Source organism: Artemia franciscana, chromosome 19 (assembly GCF_032884065.1).
Source record: "Artemia franciscana chromosome 19, ASM3288406v1, whole genome shotgun sequence".
Lineage (NCBI taxonomy): Eukaryota > Metazoa > Arthropoda > Branchiopoda > Anostraca > Artemiidae > Artemia > Artemia franciscana.
In genome coordinates, this window is record NC_088881.1 from 17,774,530 (window position 1) to 17,801,825 (window position 27,296).

General features: G+C 35.3%; 1 protein-coding gene across 4 annotated transcripts; it reads right to left on the reverse strand.

Moving 5' to 3' along the window:
* On the reverse strand, positions 1-27,296 carry LOC136039362 (tyrosine-protein kinase Fer-like). 4 transcript variants are annotated; one of them, XM_065723027.1, is made up of 2 exons: positions 27,203-27,296; positions 1-5,072 (listed from the first exon to the last, which is right to left on the reverse strand). In XM_065723027.1, exon 2 carries the CDS (start codon positions 5,060-5,062, stop codon positions 2,735-2,737), a length of 2,328 nt encoding a protein of 775 aa, XP_065579099.1. In that variant the 5' UTR covers positions 5,063-5,072; positions 27,203-27,296; the 3' UTR covers positions 1-2,734. The 4 variants fall into 4 exon arrangements, 3 of the variants coding, with proteins under 3 accessions (XP_065579099.1, XP_065579100.1, XP_065579101.1); XM_065723028.1 differs by lacking the exon at positions 27,203-27,296 and adding an exon at positions 27,127-27,173; XM_065723029.1 differs by lacking the exon at positions 27,203-27,296 and adding an exon at positions 20,723-20,741.

Genomic DNA, 27,296 nt, shown 5'->3' on the forward strand with positions numbered 1-27,296 from the left:
CAACCACAGTAACAATTTTATTGCAAACCGGCCCAAAATTAAACTAATAACAACATGAGTAAATCTCAACGGTTAGTTAAAAATAATACTCTTGAAAAAGGGCAATAAAAACGGCGTAAAAAAGTGGCACATTGTTAATATCACAGATTCCCACCCAATTTTCCCAAAACCCAAGCAAATAAAGAGGAAAATATGAGGGCGCAATAAACAGAAAAACAGCTTATTTGACAAGAAGGATAAAAAAACATGAAGAGACACTATTAAAAATTATCAAGTCTGGAAAATTGGATATCAGGCTGCACAACCTGACTTGTGAACAAAATTATCATATCCTGTAAGAAAAAAAAAAACGCTTTTTTTTACAATGCTGCAGAATTTTTCCGCTCTTCTGAATGATCTATTCAGTTTTACTCCTGTAGGAAAGTCAACACTTTCCTGAGAGTGAAATTATCCTACGAGCCAAATTATCCTATCCCGCTTTATTTGTAATCACGAATGTTAAGGATAGAAGAAAAAATTGAGGTGATATATGTTTATTAGCTGAACTATGGAGCATTCAAAAAGAAGAATTAAAACTTTGAATCACGTGAGTTGTCAAGGAGCAGTGCAAAAGCCTTCACTCTACATTATTATGGTCATTTTTTTTAACGAAAAACATCATAATAGAGTGACATATTTTTTTTTTACATATTTGTATATCTTAAACAGTTTAAGATCAAAATGAATAAAAATAAAGGATTTAGTTTACCCAACAATTTAAACTGTAATTAGTTATATGTAAACGAACACTTTTTTTTATGTAAATTATTTGACTTGTTTTCTAATTGCACTTGTTTCTTCTTTCATGACAAACTGATTGAATCCAAATCTAAATGACGTTGACAGACTAAAATTAGTTATTAAATTAAGTTAAGGTTAGTAGTTTGATTAAATGAATCTAATATAATTCAGTTATTTTACATCCTTATAGTTTTCAAATTTAAAAAAGATTCCAAGTTACAGTTTGGATTCATACTGCATTTAGAAGAAAAGTCCAATTTTGAAGATATTATTTAAAATTTTGATACCATCGCTACTTGCGATATTTTTATCGCCAAATATTGTAAAAAAGAGGCCAAATCGTAAAATAAAAGTATATGATTACCAGATAAGGTCGAAGCTAAGAGTAAAGGCACAAAGAAGGCAAAACTTGGTGATCTAGGCAGAAAAAAGAACACAAAAAACTCAGTTCAAAGTAAATTACTTGAAAATTAAACGTGTAGATAACAACACACTTTTGAACAAGTAAGTTCTAGCTGGAAACAATATACTTTCTGGCACGTTTTAATTATCTTCTTTGTTAATAAATCGTGAACTATTTTTTTTCATGTAAAACCAAAAATAGTTGTACATTGATATTTTTAGAAACAGAACTGTGTACCAAACAGAGCTGCTAATGTGACCAAACAGCTAACGCTGATTTTCGTTTTCGAATGTCTCGTTTTTGATGAAAAGAACAACGTGAATTCCAAAAACAATCATATTTGGGAAGAGAAGAACCATGTCTTAACAAGGTATCGAATTGAAACCATAAGTTTTCACACATTTGTCGCATTAGTAACTTCCTAAAACCATTTCATGAAGCAGGCAAGCATTTCAACTTTATTTTTTTTTTTAGTAATTCTGCAGCAACAACTACCCTTAAACTTTTGGTAACTTTAATAGCCACATCTAACCTCACTAGATTCTTAGCAAAACCGATTTCCAAAAAAATTAGAAAACACACATAACAGGATTAATAAATTTACTACGGTAAGTTATCTTTGTAATGTTCTGATTAATATAAAAAGAAAGAAGTTAAGATAGTCACAAACTATTGTGGGTTTTTTATAAATGGGTCAAGGTTATAGAGTCCATAATAAACTATTGTGTCAAAACTTAAGTTATTAGTACTTTTTAGTCTACCACAGCAATTTAGTATTTTCGTACTGCCAATCAACTAATCTCTCTACAACTAACAAAAAAAGTTAGTAAGTAATGCTAAAATTTAATTATTTTGCTATGATAATTAGGATAATTCGGAAGTAAAATTAGCTTCCTGTTGGTCAAAACACTAAATAATTGCTTTTAAAGAGCAAAGACAACTAGAGAAGAATAGGGCAGAGAGAAGCAAAGATTCCGCCTGTTAAATTTGTGCCTCTTTAATTTTTTTTCATTACTTCGTAAAAAAAACTTACTTCCACACAGGGGAAGAAATACAGAGAACCAGGAATTTCAAGGATCAGGTAAAGGCAACCTTTCCAGATTGTCTCCATCCATCCCCATAAAAAAACCTGCGACCCCCCTTCCCCTAAAAAATGCATTGCTATAGATTTGAAATTTCAGTTTAATCAAATATACCCAAGACAAAGTTCCAATGCATCATATTTAGCCGATCCAGAGATTGGTAGTTTAAGCAACTACGGATTGATTATTTAGGCAACCAACAAGAACTCAGAAAGTGATGATTCATTTAAGTTTCGTCTTTCAGTGTTTATGAACATAGAGAAGAAAGGATGACTTTTAATTATTTTTATGTTAGATTTCACACCGCAAATTAAGATCTTGACAATAGTAAATGTCAAAAAACAGATACAAGAAAAATCATAACAATGTCGAGACAAGTGGCGTATAACAACAGGAAAATCAAAGAAAACAAACACAACCGGGTGAATGGACGAATACGAGCATGCATATCACATAAGAAGATTAAATATCAGTCTTTAGTGAGCTTTTCATAAATTGAAGTAACAATTGTTAAAATTTCGTTAAAATGAGGCCTTCCTTCAGCCTCATAGCACCAACATTTTTCCATTAAACGGTGAATCTCATGAGGAGTTGCTTCAGGAGGGGGCATTCTATACCCAGCATCAATGAGCTCTCTTGCTTTTGCATTGGAGAGACCACTGTATGGCACACCACCTTTTGAGAATATTTCCCAACAAAGAACTCCGTAGCTCCAAACATCACATTGCGAGGTATACTTTCCATAATTGAGTGCCTCTGGGGCCGTCCACTTGATGGGAATTTGTTTCATACCATCAGAGACAATATATTCTTTTTCTTCTCTTGACATTCCGAAATCAGATATTTTAACACTTTTATTCAAATCAATAAGGCAGTTTCTTGCAGCTAAATCACGATGAATACAGTTTTTATTTTCAAGATATTCCATTCCTGCAGCGGTATCTCGACACATACCTACCAAGAGAGGTACTGTTAGCTCAGACGCTCGTAGTCTCAAAAAATTTAACAATGATCCTCCTGAAACCAACTCCATAACAATCATAATAGGCTGCTTTTGGACACAAATCCCTATAAATTTAACTATATTAGGGTGATCATATTCTTTTAGTATCCTACCTTCCTGAAGAAATTTCTTTTTCTGTTCATCAGGCAATGTTACTCTGCAAGTCTTTACGGCTACATCTCTATTAGAGGATTTTAATCGAGCTTTAAACACATCACCAAAATTGCCTTTTCCGATTTTTTCTAAAAGTTCAACGTCGTCGTTATTTAGTTCCCAACGTTCTCTATAAACAGGTCGTTTAAGTATAGCACCTGATTTGGTTGTTACCGGATTACCAGATTGGTACTGGTGGATTATCAACTCTTGAATTGTAGGAAAAGCAGGGCCTTCAAAGCGAAATAAGCCTTCAGACGTAGTTTGCACAATAAAGTGTTTATGACCTCCCCAGCTAACAGAAAGGACGATTTGTCTTTCCTCATTTCTCATTGTTTCTCGCACAAGAAAATCGCCATCATTGCACAGAAGACGCACAACCTCTTCCCTTGGAAGTACGCCATGAAACCATTCTTCTTCTTGCAAAGTCTTTACTGGGGGAGAGATCTGGGGTACTACAGGAGCTTCTCGACATTCAAACTCTGCTAAACAAGTTGTTATCAACTCTACTTGACTCTGACACATTTTCTCAGTGCACATTAATTCTCCAATTTCGCGTCGCAAAGAGTCTACAACCTTCCGAGATTTCATAGTCAGATTAGATTCATCACCTTTATACAAGCTTAAAGAGTCTTCTTTTTCTTTTAGTTGACTACGTATTGAAGATACTTTATTAATGGCTTCTTCCATCTTGTTTTTTAGAAGTTGGGCAGTTAGATCATTCATAATTAACTTATCACTGGGAAAGCTTAAATCCAAGTTTTCAAAAACAGAGGAATCAAAAGAAAAATCTAAAGATTTGAGTATTTCATTTCGCTTCAGGTCCCATAGGCTTTGAGATTCAAACAGATTTGACATTGAGTTTCTGAAGCTAAGTTCCTTACTTTTTGACTCTAGGTTATAACCAAGATCCCTTACTATCTGGCGCCATTGGTTCAGCAGTTCCTCACCAGTGGGCTGAAGTATATCAAGAAATTTACTGTCTGCTAAAGCAATTACGCATTCTTTAAATGCATTACCCTCGCATACCAGCAAAACATAGTCATTGTGAATGATATGCAACTTTTTTGCTGCTTTCTGCAGTTTGTCTCTAGCATCATCAATGCGTTTAGACCCTTTACCTTTTGATAAAACTTCTTGATATTTGGCATGATTTTGATTATAGTTTTCAACAGCTTTCAAGTACTCATTTTTTACTTTTTGAAGAGCCGACTGAAGGAGGTATGAATGAGACATTATTCTATTGCACTCGTCATTTATTGCTTTTTTATTATCACGAACAGACACTATCAGCTGATTTATCTTATCAAGAATAGTTGATTCAATTAACTCAAATGAATTTCTCACTATAGCTATAAGACTTTCTGCATCGTCAATAAATGTCCTGACTTTATTTGTAGAATCACCATTTTTGCTAAGCCTGTTCAAATTATTTTTCACAATAGACGTCAAAGTTGTTACAAGCTCCTTTTCATTTTTTGACCGAGTTTCAACGAATTTCTTTACAGATTCTAAGACTTTTAAATCATAGTCTCCTACTGATCCGCAACCATTTTGCATAAAGAATACACCGTTTGCAACAGAAGAGTCTCTTGGTGATGGACTGTCATTTGTCGTCCTAAGAATCGATGCCATTGTCATAGATTCGAACCTAAAAGAAGAAAATACATTTCAGAGCTACATCATTAAAGAAGAAGGTTTATTTAAGAACTTTTTTTTCTATTAAGTTGTCAAATACAGAAGGCACAAAACTTTTAAATAAATTTAATTTTCAATAACCTTTCAGCAACAATCAGTGCTAATGCACAGGCACAACTTGAATGGTTCACAGTAAAGAAACTTGATGAGCTGGGCGAAATTTAAATCAAAATAAATAGCCAATATATCTTGAAGCTTCATACTCATAATGTGCCAGCCGACTGATACCGATACTTATTTGCAACCCCCCCCCCCCCGCCCAAGAAAAGAATAAAATCTTTGGGCTTCAGCATGGAAATTCAACGTGAATTTCACGTATAAGTTGACCCCAAGAATAAGTTGAATACTACCTAATTTCATTTCCAAATTATAACTAAATAGTGCACAAAATAATTCTAAACTTAGCATCTCAGCAACTTTTTGAATAACTTGAAAATATTCTGGAAAGATTGTCACTCAGCCAAATAAATGGCTTTTTGAACAAAATAAAAGATCAAACAATTGTCATAAATATCGGGGAAGGACTCATTTGAAAAGTTCTGAAGTTCTAGTGTCCATTTTAAGTGACAAAAGAGATTCGAGAGCAAATAGCCTCCCTTCCACGCCCCCTTTTCCTCAAAGACGTCCGATAAAAATTTTGGAACAGCTATTTGATTCAGCATAGTTGAAAGGCCCAATAACTATCCCTTTGAAGATGACCTGACCATCCTTAGTCACAGGGTTAAGGGCTTTAAGTTATGAAACTTGCCCAATATTAACATATAATTTTTTATTGCGAAATTTACAGAAATTTGGTGGGAGGGTATATAGGGAAAGTTTTCCGTGGGGAGGAAACTTTTTTAGGTAATTTTCCAGGAAAAAGTTTACATTTTCCTGTAAAGAAAGGAATCCTGTAAAGAAAGGAAATCCTTTCCTGTAAGGAAAGGATTTCTTGCCATGATTTGGGAAACGAAAAGTTAGGAGCAAGATTAAACCATAAAACGAACAGAAATTATTACGTGTATGAAGAGGATTGCCCCCTCCTCGACACCTCGCTCTTTGCGCTAAAGTTTTTTAGTACTTTTAAAAAGCTTCCTATTGTTCTAATTAAACGACCCTTGTGTTTCAGGAGTCGTTCTTAAAGAATTGGGACAAAATTCAAACTTTAGCGCAAAGAGTATGATGCTGAGGAGCGGGCAATCCCCTTCATAGAGCTAACAATTTCTATTGTTTTTAAGTTTTAATGTTGCTCCTTACTTTCAGTTAAGAAAACTTGTTTTTTTTTGCTTTAATTTCTGATCATTTTTAAGTGATACCTGGAACTGTGACCCCACCTCCACAGAGAAATCCCCCTCCCCGTGGAAATATCCTCGAGACAATTCAGTCCCGGTAAAAATTTACCCCGGACATTTACCCTTAATAATTCCACGCGTCAAATTGAGACGGAAAAAAGCAAGACATTTAAAAATAATATGAATAGGAATTCTGACAAGTTCCCAAGTGTATAATTTCCCCTGAAAAGTTCACCCCCCAGGAATTTCCCCCGTAGAAAAACCCCAAGCAAATATTTACCCTCCACCCACCCGAAAATGTATACTACTACTAATACTACTAATAACTCACTGCAGCACCAAGCCGCCTGAGGCCAACACAGCTACGCACGCTCCTCCTCCAACCTAATCTATTTAAAGCCTCCCTCTTTACACCCTCCCAGGAAGTTCCCATTTCCTTTAAATCTTTATTTATGACATCCTCCCAACCCAGACAAGGACGACCTGCTTTCTGTGTAGCCCCAGACGGTTGGCCAAAAAGGACAATCTTCGGTAATCTGTCATCCTTCATCCGTAGAACGTGGCCTAGCCATCTCAACCTTTCTTTCACTATAGCCCCAGAAAGCGGGATTAAACCACACTTTTCGTACAACCTACTGTTTGAAATACGGTCAGTCAGCCGGGTTCCCAGAACAATCCGTAGGCAATTTCTCTGGAAAACATCTAGTAAATTTTCATCTGCTTTTCGGAGTGCCCATGCTTCAGAGCCATATTGAACCACTGTCATCACTGTAGCTTCCAATATTCTAATCTTGGTTTGTAGACTTATCTTTCTATTCTTCCAAACTTTTTTTAACTGTGAAAAAACACCCTGGGCCTTAGCTATTCTACTTTTAACATCTTCACTGCTCCCACCATCTTTACTAATAATACTACCAAGGTAACTGAAGCTCCCAACCTGATCAATCTTTTCGTTACCTAATGTCACCTGTTCATCTTCACTTATTCCTAGCCTTAGTGAATTAGTCTTCTTAACATTAATTTTCAAGCCTATTTTAGTACCCTGAACTCGTAAAACCTCTAAAAATTCGTTCATTTTGCTCACACTTTCATCTAATATGCTTAAATCATCAGCATAATCTAAGTCAAGGAGCGTTCTTCCTCCCCATTTGATTCCATGGTCTCCAATTGCCTTTCCTGTGCTCCTTAAGACGAAGTCCATCAAAATGATCCATATAAAGGGGGATAGAACACAACCCTGCTTAACTCCTGATTTAATACAAAACCATTTGCTAACCTCATTTCCTACCTTAACGGCAGCAGTATTATTCTCGTACATAGCGCAAATCACTATTTTTCAGGTATACCATATAACGACAAGACCTTTGTTAACGCTGTTCTATCAAAAGAATCGAAAGCTTCCTCAATCGATAAAACCGAGGACCAAAGGTATTTGACAACGAAGGGACTTCTCAATTATTAACCTAAGAGTGAAAACATGGTCGACATATCCTCTACTTTTTCTAAAACCGCATTGTTCTTCCCTTAAAACTTTGTCTACAGCATGTCTCAGTCTAAAAAGTATCATATTACTCAGTAATTTGCTACCTACAGAGACCAGACTAATGCCTCGATAATTACGACACTCACTCTTGTCACCTTTCTTATACAGTGGTTTAATTAAGGTTTTCCTAAAATTATTGGGTACTTGCCCTTTTTCAAAAATCATGTTTATAATCTTCAGTAGCTTATTCCTAACCTCAGAGCCACCATATTTAAGAAACTCATTAATCATACTATTAGCACCTGGGGCCTTATTATTTTTAATCCTTTTAGTACTGTCGCTAATTCTTCCTCACTAAACAAATCTTCCTTCACATCCAAGGTATCACAAACTTTTTCATTTTCATCTATATCTTTTCCTGGAACTGTATCTCGGTTTAGCACATTCTCAAAATGTTCCACCCATCTTTCTTTAACTTTTTCCTTATCACTAATTGTGGCCCCATTTCTATCTTTAACTGGGACTAGTCTGGATTGGCTACTCCCTTTCAATTTATTAACATGTCAGTATAATATTTTACTATTATGCCGTCTCGCCGCATCTTCCAGATCCTCAGCAATTTTATCCATCGCCTCCACTTCACATCTCCTTAGTTCGTATTTTAATGCTTTCTCCACTTTCTTTACATTCCTTTTGTTTTCATACGACCTATCACTCAGATAATTCTTATACAAACCCCTTCTACTCTCTATTAAACCTAAAGCTTTTTCACTAATATTCCTAGTTGCAGTCTTGGCACTCTTCCCTAGGACACCATCAGCAACTTCACAAATTGTTTTTCTGAAATTATTCCATCCATCTTCCACATTGTCAAATTTTGAACTATCAAGCTTAGTACTCAACTGTTCCTGGAATTTTTTTCTCAAATTTTCATCCCGAAGTCTACCAACATCATAGTTTTCCGGGAGGGAGTTATCCTTCCGAAATTTCAGCTTTAAATTAACCTTAAACACTACTAGATGGTGATCTTTACTTTTAACATCAATAACGGCACTCCTATACACCCTAGTATCTTGTATTGATCCTGCTAGTCTTCTGTTGACCAAACACCGTATTGGTTATAACTAGGTTGTTATACCTACAAAATTGCAAAAGCCTATAGCCATTACTGTTTTCTTTTCCTACACCAAATTTACCTAGGCTAGGATACCATCTATCCCTATTCCTACCAGCCTGGGCATTAAAATCTCCTAGCAAAAACACCATATTTCTACCTGGTTCCCTGTCTATTTGCTCCTGTAACTGTAAGTAAAATTCATCTGAGTCACTAGTATCTCCATCAGTTGGTTCAATGGGGGCATATACTACTATAACTGATACCCTAAACTTTTTAGTCATAAAATGAGCAATTAGTATTCTATTATTAATACCTTCCAAGCCTAAACAAGACTTAGCAGCTTCCTTATTCAAAATGCATACATACTTCACAATAACAAATACTAAGTGTAAAAAAGGGCAACTTTTACGACTTAGACATTTCAACTGGGACTAGGGGGGGGGGAGTCGTGCCATATCCAAAGGCACAGTTATTGGGCCTTTCAACTATGATGAGCAAAATGGCTATCTCAAAAATTGATCGGACGACTTTGGGAAAAGAGGCAGAGGACGGGGCCAGGTTGCCCTCCAATCTTTTTGGTCACTTAAAAAGGGCACTAGAACTTTCAATTTCCGTTCGAGTGAACCCTCTCACGATATTCTAGGACCACTGGATCGATACGATCGCCCATAAAAAAACAAAAATAAAACAACTCAGCATAAAAGCCGACTCTTTTGATCTATCTATTGGTGTCAAAATTCCGTTTTTTAGAATTTTGGTTATTATTGAGCCGGGTCATTCCTTACTTACAGTTAATTACAACAAACTGCTTGATGATGATTATTTAAGACTTTAGGGTAAAGAGCAAGGGTTGAGGAAGGGGCAGCCCCCCTTAGATACGGACTAATTTCTCTTTGTTTTAAGTTTTAATGTTGCTTCTTAATTTCAGTTGAAAAAATGATTTACTATTTAATAGTCATTGAGCCCATGATTAGCAACTCATCGGCAGTCCTGAATAAAACCAGTGTCTCGTTGGGGGGGAGGGGCAGTTGGGCCTCCAATAATTTAAAAAAAGCATAATTTATTAACTAGCGTTAAAATTATTTAAAAGCTCGTTTTAAGTGTCAAATTTTCTCGTTACTTTGAGTAGTTATTTTTTTTTAAATTAATCCATGCTCGTTTTTAACATAAGGAGAACGAAAAAAATGGGATTCCCTTACGCTTAATAATATGTTTGTGACTAATATTTTTCCAAATATACTGCCATTGAAACCTTATCATCAAATAAAAATGTGAGCCTGTTTCGCCACATTTGCTCAGGTTATTCCCCCCCCCCTGATAGTTGAGGTGCTTTTATTTCCTAAAATCTCTCAGTTTAAGATTAAATTCTCTTGCTTTAAAACTTTCAAAATTGAAAATGAACACACCCTCTAAATATGCAAATAGAACAGAAATGGAATCATTGAAGAGTATGGAGGAATATATGCAGTGAACATATTTTCCTGATTGAAAAAGAAATTATTGAAAAAAAAGACTTATTGCTTTCTATAATGATATTCGTGTTATGACTAGACAGGTCAAATAGTTTGTAGTTTGGTCATGGAATTTGGTAGAGGCGAATCCACTCTAAGAATCATTTGATTGTTTGAAATTCTATTGCCAGTATTTAATTGAAACTCCTATTCTCTTATTTGCCATTGAAATGCCTAATAATCGCCGATAACATTTTATTCCTTATGACTCGGATTCACATACTAAACCATAAATATAGAAATGCCTCTATGTAAAATACCACACTGTCTTCTTTCTGTTTTCACTTTTCCAAATATTTAATTTAACCAGCTCTAAAACAAGAGCCAACAGCTCATATGGCACTTGTGACGAGGTCAGAAGAGCCAAGAACTTCTTCCCACCAAGTTTGATTACGACCTCTCCACTCTAAGCGTTTTCCAAGATTTCAAGTTTCCTTCTCCGACTCCCCCCAATGTCACCGGATCTGGTCGGGATTTAAAATAAGAGCTCTGAGACACGAGGTCCTTCTAAATATCAAATTTCATTAAGATCCGATAACCTGTTCGTAAGTTAAAAATATCTCATTTTTTCGAATTTTTCCAAATTAACCGTCCTTCCAACCCCCCCCCCCCCAGATGGTAAAATTGGGGAAGCGACTATTTCTAAGTCAATCTGATTGGGTCCCTGATACGCCTGCCAACTTTCAGCGATCGCTATATTGATAACGTATCAAGTTCCGGATCTTCTTCATGTAAAAATTGGGGTGATCCGCGATTAAAACCTGAAACCTCTCGCACCCTAAGCGAGAATTATACCCCTAGACCACAATCCATACTTGAGAAGAACAATCATTTGTTTTATCGGCAATAAAATTCTTCTCAACTATCTTTTTCACTCACCCCCCCCCCCCCAGATGGTAGAATCGGGGAAGAGACTATTTCTAAGTTAATCTAGTCTGGTCCCTGATACACTTGCCAACTTTCATCGTCCTAGCTTATCTAGAAGTGCCTAAACTAGCAAATACCCCAACTTCCCCAAAGACAGCGGATCCGATCCGGTTATGTCAATCAAGTATCTAGGACATGTGCTTATTCTTCCCACCAAGTTTTATCCCGATCTCTACACTCTAATCGTTTTCCAAGATTTCCGGTTTCCCCCTCAAACACCCCCCAATGTTACCGGATCCGGTCGGGATATAAAATAAGAGCTCTGAGACAATACGTCCTTCTAAATATTAAATTTCATTAAGATTTGATCACCCGTTCATAAATTAATGATACCTCATTTTTTCTAATTTTTCCGGATTACCGAATTAGGTCCTCCCCTCAACTCCCCCAAAGAGAACGAATCCGGTCCGATTATGTCAATTACGTATCTAGGACCCATCAGGTTTCATCCCGATCTCTCCACTCTAAGCGTTTTTCAACCCCACTGGATCTGGTCAGGATTTAAAATAAGAGGTCTGAGTTACGAGGGCCTTCTAAATATCAAATTTCATTAAGATCTAATTACTCGTTAGTAAGTTAAAAATACCTCATTTTTTCTAATTTTTCCGAATCCCCCCACCCCATCTCCCCCAAAGAGAGCAGATCCATTTTGGTTATGTCAATCACGTATCTAGGACTTGTGTTAATTTTCCCACCAGGTTTCATCCCGATCTCTTCACTTTAAGCGTTTTCCAAGATTTCAGATTTCCCCCTTCAACTCCCCACAATGTCACCAGATCTGGTCAGAAAGCTCTGAGACACGATATCCTTCCAAATATCAAATTTCGTTAAGATCTGATCATCCGTTCGTAAGTTAAAAATACCTCATTTTTTCTAATTTTTCAAAATTAACCGTCCCCCCCACACCCCCCAGATGGTCGAAACGGGGAAATGACTATTTCTAATTTAATCTGGTCTAGTCCCTGATACGTCTGAAAAATTTCATCGTCCTAGCTTATCTGGAAGTGCCCAAAGTAACAAAACCGAGACCGACGCACCAACAGAAATTGCAATCGCTATATTTCACTTGGTAAATACCAAGAGCCATAAAAACTGACATAACTGTGCTAAGAATTATGACCGAAATCAGCCACATTTCACACAAAACCAGCGCTACTTGTGGGACATTTGTCTCTACATCAGCGGGATGTACGAAATGTCTGCTGAGAATAGAATTAAGTAAATTTAAACAAAATACGTATATCTTTCTCACAATTTAGACATTTTGTGTGGGTGTATAAGCGGTACCAATCCATTCTCTTCTTTTACTGTTATCAGTTTTATCATGAATGACTAGGAGACCGAGCTTTGCTCGTGAAGAGAATTAAAGACAAAAAAACGATAATCAGTGTAATCACCTCCAGAAATGTATACCCCCATACCCTGATCTACACAAGAAAAACTTGTGTTTAATTTTTACAGAATTCAGTTTTTAAACAAAGATACAAAGGGGAAGGAAATTTTCAATTTCTAGGAGTCAATTTTCCCTTCCTTTTGGCATCCCCGCCAACTTTCATTTAATTCAAGTTTCTGCCACATTCACCTCCGCCCAACCCCAAAGCTTGTTTACGCTATACTACTGTCGTCTGCAGCAGCTCATTGCTGACAATTGAAATAAAAGCCAAGCACCAGCACTTATATATGATTGCTTAATGTGTGTTTATTGTTTATAATGCATTGCGTAATGTTTTTAAATTCACCCAGAAGCGTGTTTGCTTAATGGTTACTTTTCATCGCTACAGCTTCAATAGCACCTACTTAATAAACACCCCCTCTTACCCCTCCTATAAAAATACTGTAGCTACGCCCCTGAATAATACATTATCATAACAAAATTAATATTTTAATCAAAAGAAAGATAACAAAAGTTTACTCAAATGGCTATAAAAGAATTGAATATTCTCAGTCAAAATGACAGGATCACTCCATAATTATACAATATATTTTCCCTTGCAGTGTTTTTTGCCCGAAGTTCTATGACTTACCCAAACTTCATAAAAAAGGCACCCCCTAAGACCTATTGTAGCTTGCACAAAAGTGCAAAACTGGAAAATGTTTATTTACTGTATTCTAACTTCTGCTTCACTTCTACAATATTCATTAAACCTCATAAAAAAACTGAAAAGCATCAATATTTCAGAAAATTCAATATTAGGCCTAACCAGCTTTGGCATCATTCCCCTGTAAAAAAAAAAAAACAGATGTTGCAGAACTAGAACACTTATAATAACATAAAATTGAAAACAATTATCAGCTAATGGAAGAACCAGTAGTTCATGTTCTTATGCATTGGGTTAAATTGTGTAACAAATACTCCATGCATTTTGTGGTTTCGATTCTTATTACCAACAAATAAGGGGTCTTCCTATGGAAGCCTCTCTATCATGTTTACTTGCAAATATTCACGTCAAACATGTTAAAAATTGGAACTTAAATTCATATTTTCTTACCATTTGTTTTGGAGACGTTTCATGGGCAATGTCGTATTAGTTTGGAGTTATGGTAAAGATGAGCTTAAAATTTTCTAGATCATCTAAACATTTATGATAAAACCTTCAATTTTCGTTATTGTTACCCTGCACAGTGCTAGTGCCTGAATTTATATTTGTATACTAATTTAGCATGAGGCAAAGGCAGTGTTTTTAGTGTACATTCTGCTCAGTTTGTGTTGAACGTTTTAGGTTTTTTTTATTTATTCCCACAGAGAGGGTGTATTTCTATCCTAAAGGTGCGTGCTTAAATTTTTGGTTCACTGCACAGTGTTGCAACAATGGTTCGACAAGCTGGTTTCTGGCGTGCCTTTGTTATCATTGTTCACAGTTGTCTATATTTCGATCGATGTGCAGTGTTGCCAGGCTGGGTCACTGAGCTGGTTTGGGCGCGAGGACAGGGCTATGAACGTCACGAAATAGTCAAGCAGTATTTAGACGGTATAGTGGCAAAACTTCACCGTATCCAAAATGAGTGGCAACAAAAGTGTTCAATCCTTCAAAAGAAGGCATATTCCCTAAATATTGTTGCTCAATTACTGAATCCAAGAATGGTAAAGACTTGTATCCTTCAGCCCTAGTTTCAAAGCTGCACACTTACATCAATATGCTCTTGCTGACTTCAAGCATAATGATGAAAGACAGTGTGATATATCTGTATCACAAAATCCAATTTTTTTTCCAATAGTACAAGAAGGAATTTGCATTCCAATTGACCAGCAGCTGAACTTCCAAAACGCCAAGAAAAGAACTAAGAACCAACAGATGCTAAAGCTTATCATCCAAGCTGTATATTTTTGTGGTTTTAATGAACTAACCCTGCATGGTCATTACAAAAAAATGACCTATTTACAGAAAGTACTGAAAATGAAGGAGTACTAAGGGGTTTAGAATGATGGCGTGAGATTGCAGAAACATAAAAATGCAGGAGCACTGCGACTCAACAGCTAAAAACTGCAAGCACGGGTCTCAGCAACGTTATTGAAGACTCAATTTTAAATGTAGTGAAAAACACTGAAGTTTTTTTTTTTTTACAATATTAGCCAGTGACACGAGTGATCAAACCTTCAAAAGAACAGCTTTTTTTTACAAGTCATTTCTATAATAAGAATTGGATAGAAGTTCTTCAAACTGCAAATCGTCAGAATGGGGTAAGACAAACAAAGCAAATTATTAGACTATCAGTACAGTTTGGATGGGCGTGAACAAGTTATTTGAATTGGCTTTGATGGATATAACGAAGTGGCTGGTTTGTACATGGGTGCTCAATAAAAAATCATAAGCAAGGCATCCCCTCACCATTTACACAGGCTTCACAATATTTAAATCTTGCCTGGTGAAACCCTCCAAATTAGACGTAATTCCACTGTTAGATGAGTATTTGCAAGAAATTGTTGTTTTAATACTCTTCCCCAAACAAACTAAGTCACTAGTATCTGTGCTGACATCTGTTCTGCCATGCAAAAAAAGGCTGTTCCACTTTTGCAAAACTCAGTGGGTCAAAAGGCATAATGTTCGGATCAGTTTCCTTGATCTATCTCCTAATAGAAGTTGAGCACTGGAGAGTTTTACCAACAACTAGTCCAATCCAGATCTAACAGTGAAAGCAACTTCTTGGTAAGACCCATGACCAAGTTCAACTTTATTTTTTCTTTGATTCTTGTGGAGAATGTCAGTCCAATTCTGCTTTTGAATTCTTTTCTCTACAAAAAAAAAATAATGTACTCGCCACATTGAAACACATTGATCAATACAAATTGGGATTGAAATAATTTGACAGATTCAATCTTTCCTTCTTTTTGCAAAAAAGGAATTAAAACAGCTGAAAATGCTGCACAAGCCCATCATTAAGAAGCCCCCATCAGCAGTCACTGCCCACTTCAGGCACTTTTCTCTTTTACAAAGACTTTGTCTTTTCCCCTATCTAGAGCAGCTGTGCCATGAACTCACCATAAGACTTCTGAATCATCAAGCACTAGCATTTCAAATCCAGCTTCTGCTGCCTCGTTTTATTGTTTATGACGTGTTGACTAAGGCTATAAAGAAATTGTAAACCAACAAAGTTCTGCTTCTCTGAGGCTAGTTTCCTTACTGAGCTAACTGAGGCCAATTTCATAGCCCTAACATAGTTTCCAAATCCCTTGATTTGTCTGACAGAATTTTTTTTCATTCCATGAATTTCATTATAAGATAGATAATAAATTTGTTTCAAGCCCCAAGGAGCCAAATTTGGACTTCTGGGCCAAGAAATAAAAAATGACACACACAAAAAGCACAAAAAAACTAAAAAACTGGCAAAAGAATGACAAAAATTAAATTATCGGAATGAAAATCTATTCATTAAGCATTAAACTCAACAACACAAACAACAAATTATAAATACACAAAATATTAAAAGGGGAATTGAAAAAAACAAACAAAAAAACTATGGAAAAAATACATAAGATGGGCAACGCCTGTACCAATTGATGTGAAGAGGGAAACTAGCAGGATGTTTTGTTTATGTTTCCAGATTTTAGGGAACAAAGTTTTTTTCACATCTAGAGGTACAGCAGTAAACAGGAGTTACGGTAGAAACTGGCTGGGAAATGTCCTGAATAGAGATTTGAGCAGGGACTGTCTTTCCAGAAAAAATTGCTCTGTGTAAGGGTTTGTTGCTGCATTTTTTTTTTCAAATTGAAGCAAAACATGCCTTGTAACACAGTTTTGTTTTCAGAAGGGGGGAGTATGGGACTTTGCTTTCTTTGAAAATCATTCATATGGGTTCTTTTTTTGGATAGATTCAATTTTAACTGACTCTTCTCTGAAAATACCAGGATCCACAACTGGAAAAACATGTTTGAGATGAGTACAGACAAAGAAAGTATCCTCAAGGGTACTAGAAAGGTATCTAGTCCCCCTCCCATACCCCCTTCATCCCCTAAGTCCTTTGAACAAAACTTTGAGATAGCCTTTTTGTTCCGCATGGTTAAAAAGTCCAATAACTATTCCTCTGGGGATGATATACCCCCAACCCATAGCCAAAATTCATTTTTATTTGTCTTACTTTCTCTTTGGGAGCTCAATTTTACATTTGGAGATGCTCAAGAGGAAATTTTCTGAGGGGTTCAAACTGTCTGGGGGTTTTCCACAGGAAAAATTATCCATGGGGGAATCTTATACAGGAAAAACTTTCTACTGGGGAGGGGAAATTTTTGGGAGAAATTTCTATGGAGGAGAAGATTTTTTAAATGCATTGAAAAAAAAAATCAGGATTGAAATAAAAAGTCTTTTTTCAAATGAAAGTAGACTCAGGAGAATTTTTCAGGCGGGACTGTCTGCACAAAATTTCCCAGGGGAATTTTCAGCGAGGATGGAATTGTTTGGGAAAATTTTATGCAGAAAGAGCTTTCCATGAAGGAACTATTAGTGGAGGAGTTTTCCATGAAGAGGGGATATGAACTTCCCATTATTATTTGAAAAAACTATCAGAAATTAAATACAAAAATCTACTTAATTAGAATAAAAAGCTTTTTGGGTTCTGTTCATGGGTCCTGAACCAGTGCAGGAAAGGGACTAATACATATTCTCAAGTCTACAGGAAGACCTTAAACTGGCTCAGAACCAGTCAACAAGAAGTTCCAGGGACCTCCAGTATAAACAGAGGTTTTGTTCAATCCCAGGCCCATCTTGGTCACAACATGGTTTTCCAAACTTGTTGATGTTCTTCTCTCAACAAGAGTTAAAACCCTGCACAATCCAGTCTATTCTCCTCGACTCATTATATGTCCATGCCAACAAATATTATACTACTATGGGGAGGCAGCCCATAATAGAGAACTTAGCAAGGAAGAGGTTTCTCATCCTCAAGGGCACCCTGCAGTAGGGGCGTGGCTCCAGCATTTTTATTGGGGGGAGGGGCAAGAGGGGCCCACATCCAGAGAGTCAAGGGGCATCTTCTACATAATATTTCTTCTCCAAATTATTGGAGGCAACTGCCCCCCTTACCCATTCCCCAAGCGATACCACTGCCCTGCAGTGCTGTCTGCAGTCATGGTTCTGGTTAGGCAAACTTGGTAAAGGTCCACCCTGACACCACTATGCAAACAGGATTTCTCTTTTGGGGATACAAACAGAGAAAGGAGCTTATGACAGAACAGAGACCCCACCCAGCCTATCCTAGTCTGGGCATTCATGGGAAATTATGAAAAACTACCTTAAGATAATCATGAATACTTCCTCATTTGTAAATTTTGAATTTTGACTGAGCTAGGTGGGGTAGGAACACGCCACTAAGCATTGTTTTATACTGTTCCAAAATATACTAATGTCCTTTGCTAATTTTATTAAAGGCCTGAAAAGGACCCTTAAAGTGGTCCCTTGTTCTTTATTATTTTTGAGTAGAGAATATGTAATGAAAATTCTGGAAACTAAAACAATCGTAGATATTAATTATCTCAAAAATAAAAGCGAATTACTTCTTTACCCCCCCCCCCCCAAGACAGATAAATATACATCTCACTACAAATTTTAACAGTACTTTTAAGAATTGCACGACTTTTTTCATTTTGCTGATTGATTAATGTTTGCTGTGACATAATATTGAAGAAAAGGGTCGTGCAACTGAAAACTATAATCAGAATAAATAGAGTGGATAGATATAGGTTTAGAATTTCTTGTACCATTTTCTAATACGATAGACAATGTCACTTTAAGGGCTCAAGATAAAATTTGTTAGGGAAGCAATTAGCAAATTTAAAAAGAGGCACATCCATTGGTGTGTTAAGCTTCTATTTAGCTAAGTAGGCTAAAAGAAAAGTACTTAAAATTTAATATGATTATTTCGAGGAAGAAAAGAATTGTATCATTCTAAATATAGCATGAATATTTATTGTGAGCAATCTAAGCTGCCAAGCAATTGCAATATGATCACTGGCTCCAAATGACAGTTCAGGCTTCTGAGCCTCCTACAAATACAAGGTCAAAAACTGTTGGGTTTGCCCATGGTTATACCTAGTTGGAAAATTAAGATTTTTAATTCTTTGCATCCCTCCAAGGCCTCTGCTTAATTTTTCAGCTATTGCACTTGAATAGTTTTTCTACGACAGGTTTTCCTCCATTAAAACCCCCAAATACTTTGTTGCTGCTACTCTTTTTATCACATTTGCTCAAACCATGATTTGATAATTTCCAGCACTTGACCAAAATCTAGAAAATATCATGAAACAAGTTTTAGAAAAGTTTAGGATTAACAATTTTTACTGAGAAAAAGTTAGAAATTCAGTGAAAATTCAATCAGTGAAAATGATGAAAAGGAGGGGTCCCAGAATTGGCCCTTGTGGGACCCTGCACTCTTTTATTCCTTTTTGAAGATAAAAATGATCCGTTCTGATCTGAACTATATGTTACCAATTGTGCAGATAAATGAAAACCACTCCAGGCTTGAACCCTTCACCCCATTCAAGTCAAGAGCTTGAATAAGCTCTGAGTGGTCTACCATATCAAACGCTTTTTTCATATTCAAAAACACGGCTCCAGTTATGAGATCAGCTTCAAATGCATCATTAATCCAATCAACCAATTTCAGAACTGCCATATCTGTAGATAACCCTTTTCTGAACCCAAATTGGTTTTCCATTAGAATTTTATTCTTTTCAATATAAAAGCTCAGCTGGGCATCTGCCACTTTCTCATATAACAGAAAAATGGAAGAATAGAAATAGGTCTTTGATTCGATGGGCCATCTTTTTTCCCTCCTTTATGACGAGAAACCAGTCATGCAATCTGTCGTGCTTCTGGGAAGACTCCAAGATCAGAGAAAGATTGATGAGGTGCATCAGGACAGGTGAGACACTTGTTTTACAACTTTTATGAATTTCAATAGTGCCTCAGCTATGTCTTTAGGGCTGGTAATAGATATTCCATCAACAGAAAGCTCAGTTACTAACTATCTTCTGGGTTTTTGCAAGAAAGCATAACTCCAAAATTTCTTGGAATTTGATTTGGAATAATCTGCAATTACTTCTTCAGACTCGTGTGTTTTCTTGAAAGCTGTTGAGCCTTATTATAGAGTTGCTGAAACTTATCATAATTTTCCTGTGTTGGCATATCTTTATATTTCTTCCACTGCTTTTTCTTTTTCTTGATCACTTGTTTAATATCATGGGTAAGAAACGGAAGAGCTCTTGTCACATAGTTGTAGCATGTTTGTCACAAGATAATAAAAGAATCTCTTTCACTTTACTCCATGATTCAGGAGGATCTGTACTCTCAATGAATGAACAATCTTCTTTTGATGATTCTTGCCTAACTTGGTTGTAGTTTGTATACACATGTCTTACATACTGATTTTCTTAGAAAACAACCAAAGCTGCCAAGCAATAGCAATATGACCATTTGCTCCAAATGACAGTTCAGGCTCCTGAGTCTCTTACTAATACAAGGTAAAAAAACAGTTAGATTTGCCCATGGTTATAAATAGTTGGAAAATTAACTGCCTGGTACAACAAGTTATTTTGTAGGCATGTAAGGAATGGGTTAATAAGACCAGCTTCTTAATCTAAAGCATAACCCTATGGCAATTGCACCTGGGACATATTAAAGTATCATGTTATGATTACATTTTCATTATTGATCCTCATAATCTGGTCAACAGAGCTGGTTAGTGCTTTTATTGATTTCAATTGGCAGGTGGCACTAAGGCTCCTGTACAGAAATCCTATTACAAGTTGGCTATCATGCAGGTTAATTGTTACCCATACATCTTCTACCCATGGTTCATACTCACCATTTATATCAAAAGTGCAGACTGCTTGAAGGGATACTTTTGCATAAATGGCAACTCCTCTACTTTCCTGTTTTGCAAAAATTGTAAGAAGTTTGAAACCAGGTAGATGTATTTGCATCTCTGTCAGAGGAGTTGATGTCCACTTAGGCTTTACTTCAGTAAAGGCAAATATATCCAGTTCAGGCTTTAGGGCCATGACTGCCTTAACTTCATCTATCTCGTTAGTTATACAATCCACATACTGGTACCACAATAAGAAATAAATTCCATAGGCTGAGCACATTATAGAGATAAGCAAAAACAACAGAATGCACAAAGAGACAAAATCATGACACACTTCTTAGGGGCACTTAGTAAAGCAGCTTTTACAAATGCCATAAATATTATGGTTCTACATATTGCCTTTCCTAAAAAGAGACTCCAACCAAAGCTGTAACATTTATTCTTGAAACAACATAGTCAGGTAACATGTTCCATGATTTAATGGACTGATTTACAAAAAAAAACCTGCCCAACCTTTCTTAAAACCTCGTCCAACATTTCTTTCTATAATATAAATATTATAGGGGGGAGGAGGGTTTCCTGGGGAACTGTCTTTTGAGGGATTTTCTGGGTGGAAAATGTCTAGGAGGAATTGGAATAGAAGGAAAGAGACCTAGAAACCATCCAAATATCATGGTTGCTCTTCAGACAATACACTGTACCCTCCTTGATTGACCCAGATATGGCCAAAACAATATATTTTTTGTTGTTTATCATTCTGAGGAGCATCAAGTCTTTTAGTTAAAATGCATTTGCTTCATTTTTGACCCATGAAGACAACTCTGTCTAAGAGCTTTCAGTAGAATTATTGGATAAATTTATTACTTAAAAATGATTATAAAATATAGATTACTGGATGTGGTGGGGTTTCTAAACAACATAGTAAATATGTATAATATTTCATAACTGACACAGGGACAAGGAGGTCACACAAACTGATTCCTTTTTTATGCTCTTTCAAAACATACTGATGAAATCACTCACAAATGATCCCTCCCTCTTCCTGATGGCTCTATATACAGCCCTAGTAATGTATTTTTCAATTACACCAATCTAGTCTTACATTATAGACCCTTATATTAAACTGGTTATCTTCTCAGTGTTCAATTTATCTTCATGTGTCACTGAGTGTGCAATTTACCAAAATAGTTTTGAAATTATTTCAAAAGGTGTATAATAATGGAAGGAAACAATGCAAACTGACTAATAAAGTCATCCTAAAAGTAAGTTTCATTGTTTCAGTATTTTCCTTAAGGTTTTATATATCTATTGAACTATATATGGGCCATTAAATCTATTTGAAGAAAAGAGTTACACATGGAGAACACATGAAAAATATATAATTTAGGTATCAATGATAAAAAAGAAAATAAACTTGTAAAAACCCTAGATTACTTACTTACACTATGTCACTCACAAAAACCAATTCACTTTACCACCTGCCCCTAAAGTGCAAATGTATAGCCCAGATTATACATTTCTTATGCATTTTCTGCTTCTTAGTTTTGTCAATATTGATTCTATTTACAAGTGGGCCTATTAATATGAAACTAAAGAGTGATGTGTGACAAAATACATGGGAAATTCATAATTTGACCTATGTATTTGCATATTAGGTTGAGGGTGGGGCAATAAAGTGAAGGGCATTTAGGAATGGTATAAGTATTTTAGGATTTTTTGAGCCCGTTTTCAGAAGTTTCTTTCATAACAGCCCAATTATTCACTGATACCATAATAAGAGCCATATATTTCCATACTAGGGGAAGAGAAGGGGTAAAATAGAGTTAAGTTCTTGTAGGAGTGATTCATACATATGTATTGTATAATTTTTAAAAGTTGTTTTCAGAATTTTACTGTATTCCCTTCTGAGAAAAAGTAATTGTTATTAGGAAAGTGAATTGGTTATTATTACAAGGCATGTGGTATATGATTATTATTATTATAGGAATCAAGTAGCCCAGAATCAAGAACTTTAAATGGAGAATTTAACCACTTCTTTTTTCCATTCTGAATTTGGTAAAATTCTAGATTAGCTACTTTTTGCTATCTTGGAAAGGGGGTTAGGTTAGGAAAAATGAAACTTTCAGTAATGCATCCAGGGTTAAAATCATACTCTGGGAAGATATTGCTAAGCTTCTATATTAACAATATTCTGATTTCTAAGTCTTAGAAATTTGCCTACTGATACTTTGAAAAAACAAAATTTGGCAAAATTCTACTTTAGCTACTTTTGGCTATCTTGGAAAAGGGTTAGGTTGAGAAAATGAAACTTTCAGGGATGGGTTTACAGGCCAAAATATGTCTCAGGAAGGAATTTTGAAATACATACCTCTACTCTTTCTTGCTCTGACCTTTAAAATTTGTGTTATATAAGTGAAACCTTGCAAAATAGATCTTCTACTTAAATTAAGTACAACAAAATTGTTTTCAGCTTCACAACTTTCCTCAATCCCAATTTATAAGGTTTTAAAGATGTGCAAATACATTTCCTAAACTTTGAAAAAAACATTGATATGGCTTAAAATTCTACTCAAATAACAAGAATTGCATTTTCAGAACTGAAGTCAGAGAAAAAAATGATAACTGAAAATTAAGGTAAAATGCTGTGCTGTCAAAATTTCAATAGCTATATACCTGTCATGTGGGCAAATTTCGGGACCCTCTAGACAGAGAAGGAGTAGAGGTAGGTACTTCAAAATACCTTCCCAGGACATGCTTTAGCCTGTAGACACATCAATATTTGAACTCCACATTAATTACTCTTTTGAATACCAGATGACACATGGAAAGGTAATTACGAGTGACATAACAATTCCCCTGGAAGCTGGAACAGCTTTCTGGGATCTGAAAAGAGCTTTTGATGAAGTTATAATGTAATTTAGCATTCTTATTTTTAATATATTTGTGAAAAATTTATAATGATGGAAAAATCATTAAAGATTGCTAACAAATCTGTAAGTTGTTCATAAGTCTTCTTTGTGTTTGTTGAATTGAGAGATCCTGTCTAAGACAGTGTCAAATCACAAAATTTAGGAGGTGTAAAATGCATTTTGAAAATATAGCAGGGGGGGATTTGTTGTTCTTTTTCAAAGAAAACACAAATAAAGGCATTTTCAATGAAAATATAAAAAAATCTAGAGGGGGAGTATGGGGTGGTTCCCTTGTCCCTCCTGTAATTGACACCACTGGTCTCATATTTCTGTTTTGCCTCTCTTCAGGTTTTTGAGAGTCATTATTGAGTGCAATTGACAAAACAACAGAATTTGCAATTGACAAAACAACAGAATTTGCAATTGCTATAAGTCACTTGGTTAATATCAAGTGCCATAAAAACGGATTATTCAAGTGAAAACAAAGAAGTAACGTTAAATTTTTTTAAATTTTTCACAAATATATTAAAAATAAGAATGCTAAAATACCTTACAACTTCATCAAAAGCTCCTTTCAGATCCCGGAAAGCTACAAATAGCCTATTTGTCATGCCTCTGGTATATTTTTCAAACAACACTTGCAATATAAATAGCAATTGAAATCTATTGAAATATAAACCTTCCTGAGCCCTGCCTGAATATCTATCATATTACTTTGTGAATCTAACCATTTGTCTAACCTAGAACACAATTTCTTGCTAAAAAGCTTACTTACTCTGCAACCTAAATTAGTTCCTCTATAACTACTGTACAATGCCCTATCACCTTTTTTATAAAATAGAACTAAAATAGATCTAGACCAATCTACAGGTCAATTAGGTTTACACAACAATTCCAAAAATATTAAACTCAAAATTGGAGTGGTACTCACCCTACACTACTTCCATGCTTTGAATGGAATTCCATCTGTTCCAGGTGACGATTAAAAATAAGAATGCTAAATTACCTTATACCTTCATCAAAAGCTCCTTTCAGATCCTGAAAAGCTGTTCTGGTTTCCAGGGGAATTGTTATGTCACTTGTAATTACCTTTCCATGTGTCATTTGGTATTCAAAAGAGTAATTAAAGTGGAGTTCAAATATTGAGAAGACCATTTGTTTGAATGAGAATGTAAATATGTGGGAGATTGTGAGAAAATTAATACAATCTTTTCCCTTTAAATTCAAATAGGCTAGGAAAAAACAAGCCCTATCCAGGAGGGCTAAAGGGTAGGAAGTCCAAAATCTTTCTCCAACTCATAAAAACATAACAAAAAGAATATAAACAAGTCTTTCATGCATTTCATAGTTTTTTTTTTATAAACATTCCTCAAAAAATCTTTAATACCTCTTCCCCCATGAAAATTTCCTGGATACCACCCTATGAAAGATACCAGTTCTCAAATTTTAAGGGTGTGTAACATTTCCAAATCTTCTATATTGGTAAAACGCCAACAATTGGGAGAAGGGGTTGTTGAAACACAAATATTCAATCAACAAAGTCATAGTTTACACCAAAGACCCAAGAATTTTGATTCTGCCTTGGCCCAACACATGCACAATAACCCTCACCACTTCATTTTGTTTGAAAACACTTCCATTATTCAGAGGTCCTTGTTGAAATATTTGCTTGATTTTTGTCTTCATGCTTTGCTACTGGTTGACAAAATTCTCAGTTTCTCAACTATTTGATTTTTCTCATTAATTATATCTTTTCCTTTCCTAGTTTCTCACAAAACATTGAGCTTTAAATATTATAGGAATGTATTGATGCTTGTCTTAAGTTCAATATGGTTCTCTAATTTCCTTTGTAAAACTTCTTTTCTGGATAGTTATGTTGTAATTAATGTTTATTAAGGGCTTAATTTTGGTTTATTTTGCTAATTTTAAATATATATATATATAAAACTATGGTATAAATTAAATAAAAAACAAGTTTTTTTTAACTGAAAGTAAGGAGCAACATTAAAACTTAAACTGAACAGAAATTACTCTGTATACCTTACCTTAAATTACAACTTGGAGCAATTGAAGGATTTTCCATATGAAAGGGTTTTTTTCCTCCTCAACAACCTGCTCTTTAAGCTAAAATATTTTACTGTTTTAAAAAGTAAAGTTAGCAGAAAGAGTCAAACTTTAGCATAAAAAGTGGGGCATTGAAGAGGAAAAACCCCTTTCATATATGGAGTAATTTCTGTATAAGCATCTCAGATATAAGATCTTTCTATATATCAAGTTTCATTAAGATCTAAACACCCATTTGCAAGATAAAGATACCTCAATTTTCATGTCTTCCAAGATTTCTGGTTTCCCCATCAAACTCCCCTCAATGTCACTGGATCTGGTCAGGATTTAAAATAAGAGCTCTGAAGCACAAGATTCTTCTAAATATCAAACTTCATTAAGATCTGATTGCCTGTTTGTAAGTTACAAATACATCTTTCTAATTTTTTGAACTACCTGCCCCACAAACTCCCCCAAAGAGAGCATATCTGTTACAGTTATGTCAATCATGTACTTAGGACTTGTGCTTTTTTCCCACTAAATTTCTGTTTTGCCTCTCTTCAGGTTTCCAAGAATCATTATTGGGCCTTCTTGAAGAAATTGACTTTCTCTATGCTGTTATGATTTACAAAATAGATGTTATTGACACACATGTAACATAAGCTATACCCAATTGTAGCAAATAATCATAATTTTGAGTGAGAAATCCCTTAAAGTTCAATGTCTTATGTCTATTACCCCTGTGTAAAGCCATTTAAAGATAAGACATTTCAAACATGGGGTTTGTTTAAATGCCTACATTCCATCTTGAACTATACAATAAAAGGTAATAATTGTTTTTCAATGCTGGTGAACAAATTATAGAATATAGTAGCTTAAAACAGTGAAAAATTGAATTTTTCTAAGCTAAGCAAGGATTTATACTTTTAATAGTAATATAGGATCAAATTTGACCAAAATATAAGCTGTATTGCACAAAAAGCTGCATTATATAGAGGAGGGGGGAAGGGGTATAGTTAGGGACTTCAAAATAACTTCCTGGGACATATTTTAGCCTGTAGACACATCCCTGAAAGTTTTAATTCACTAGCCCAACAACTTTCAAAGATAGCAAGAAGTCAATGGACTAGAATTTTACCAAAATATGCTATGCTTTACCCCCCCCCCACCCCTTCCTAATGTGCAAGTATATAATAACTCCATAACAGTGAGTTTGTGGTAGTTTTGCAAGAGAGAAAAGATGTTCAAAAAGTCGAAATGCATCTATTAACAATATTTTTCATGACCCAAAACAATTGTTCAGGTAATAGGAAAATTGACTAAGCAATTTCTCAGATAGCCAAAAATAAATTTCTAAGCTAGACTATAACTAAGACTGTGTCATAATTAGGCCTAAGCTTTGTTTAGTCCAATCTTTTACTGAATAATGTATAGAAAATTAAAGCTTACAAAAAGTTTAATATATAGTATGCTGGAACACAAAAAAGTCTAGATGATTTATTGTAAGCCATAGATTAATACTAACCTGTCAGATTTTGCTCATTTTTTAGAAGATTTTTTAGATTTAATTTTCTTCTTCGTCATAAATACGGTTGCCATTTCGATTGCTAGAATGCCAC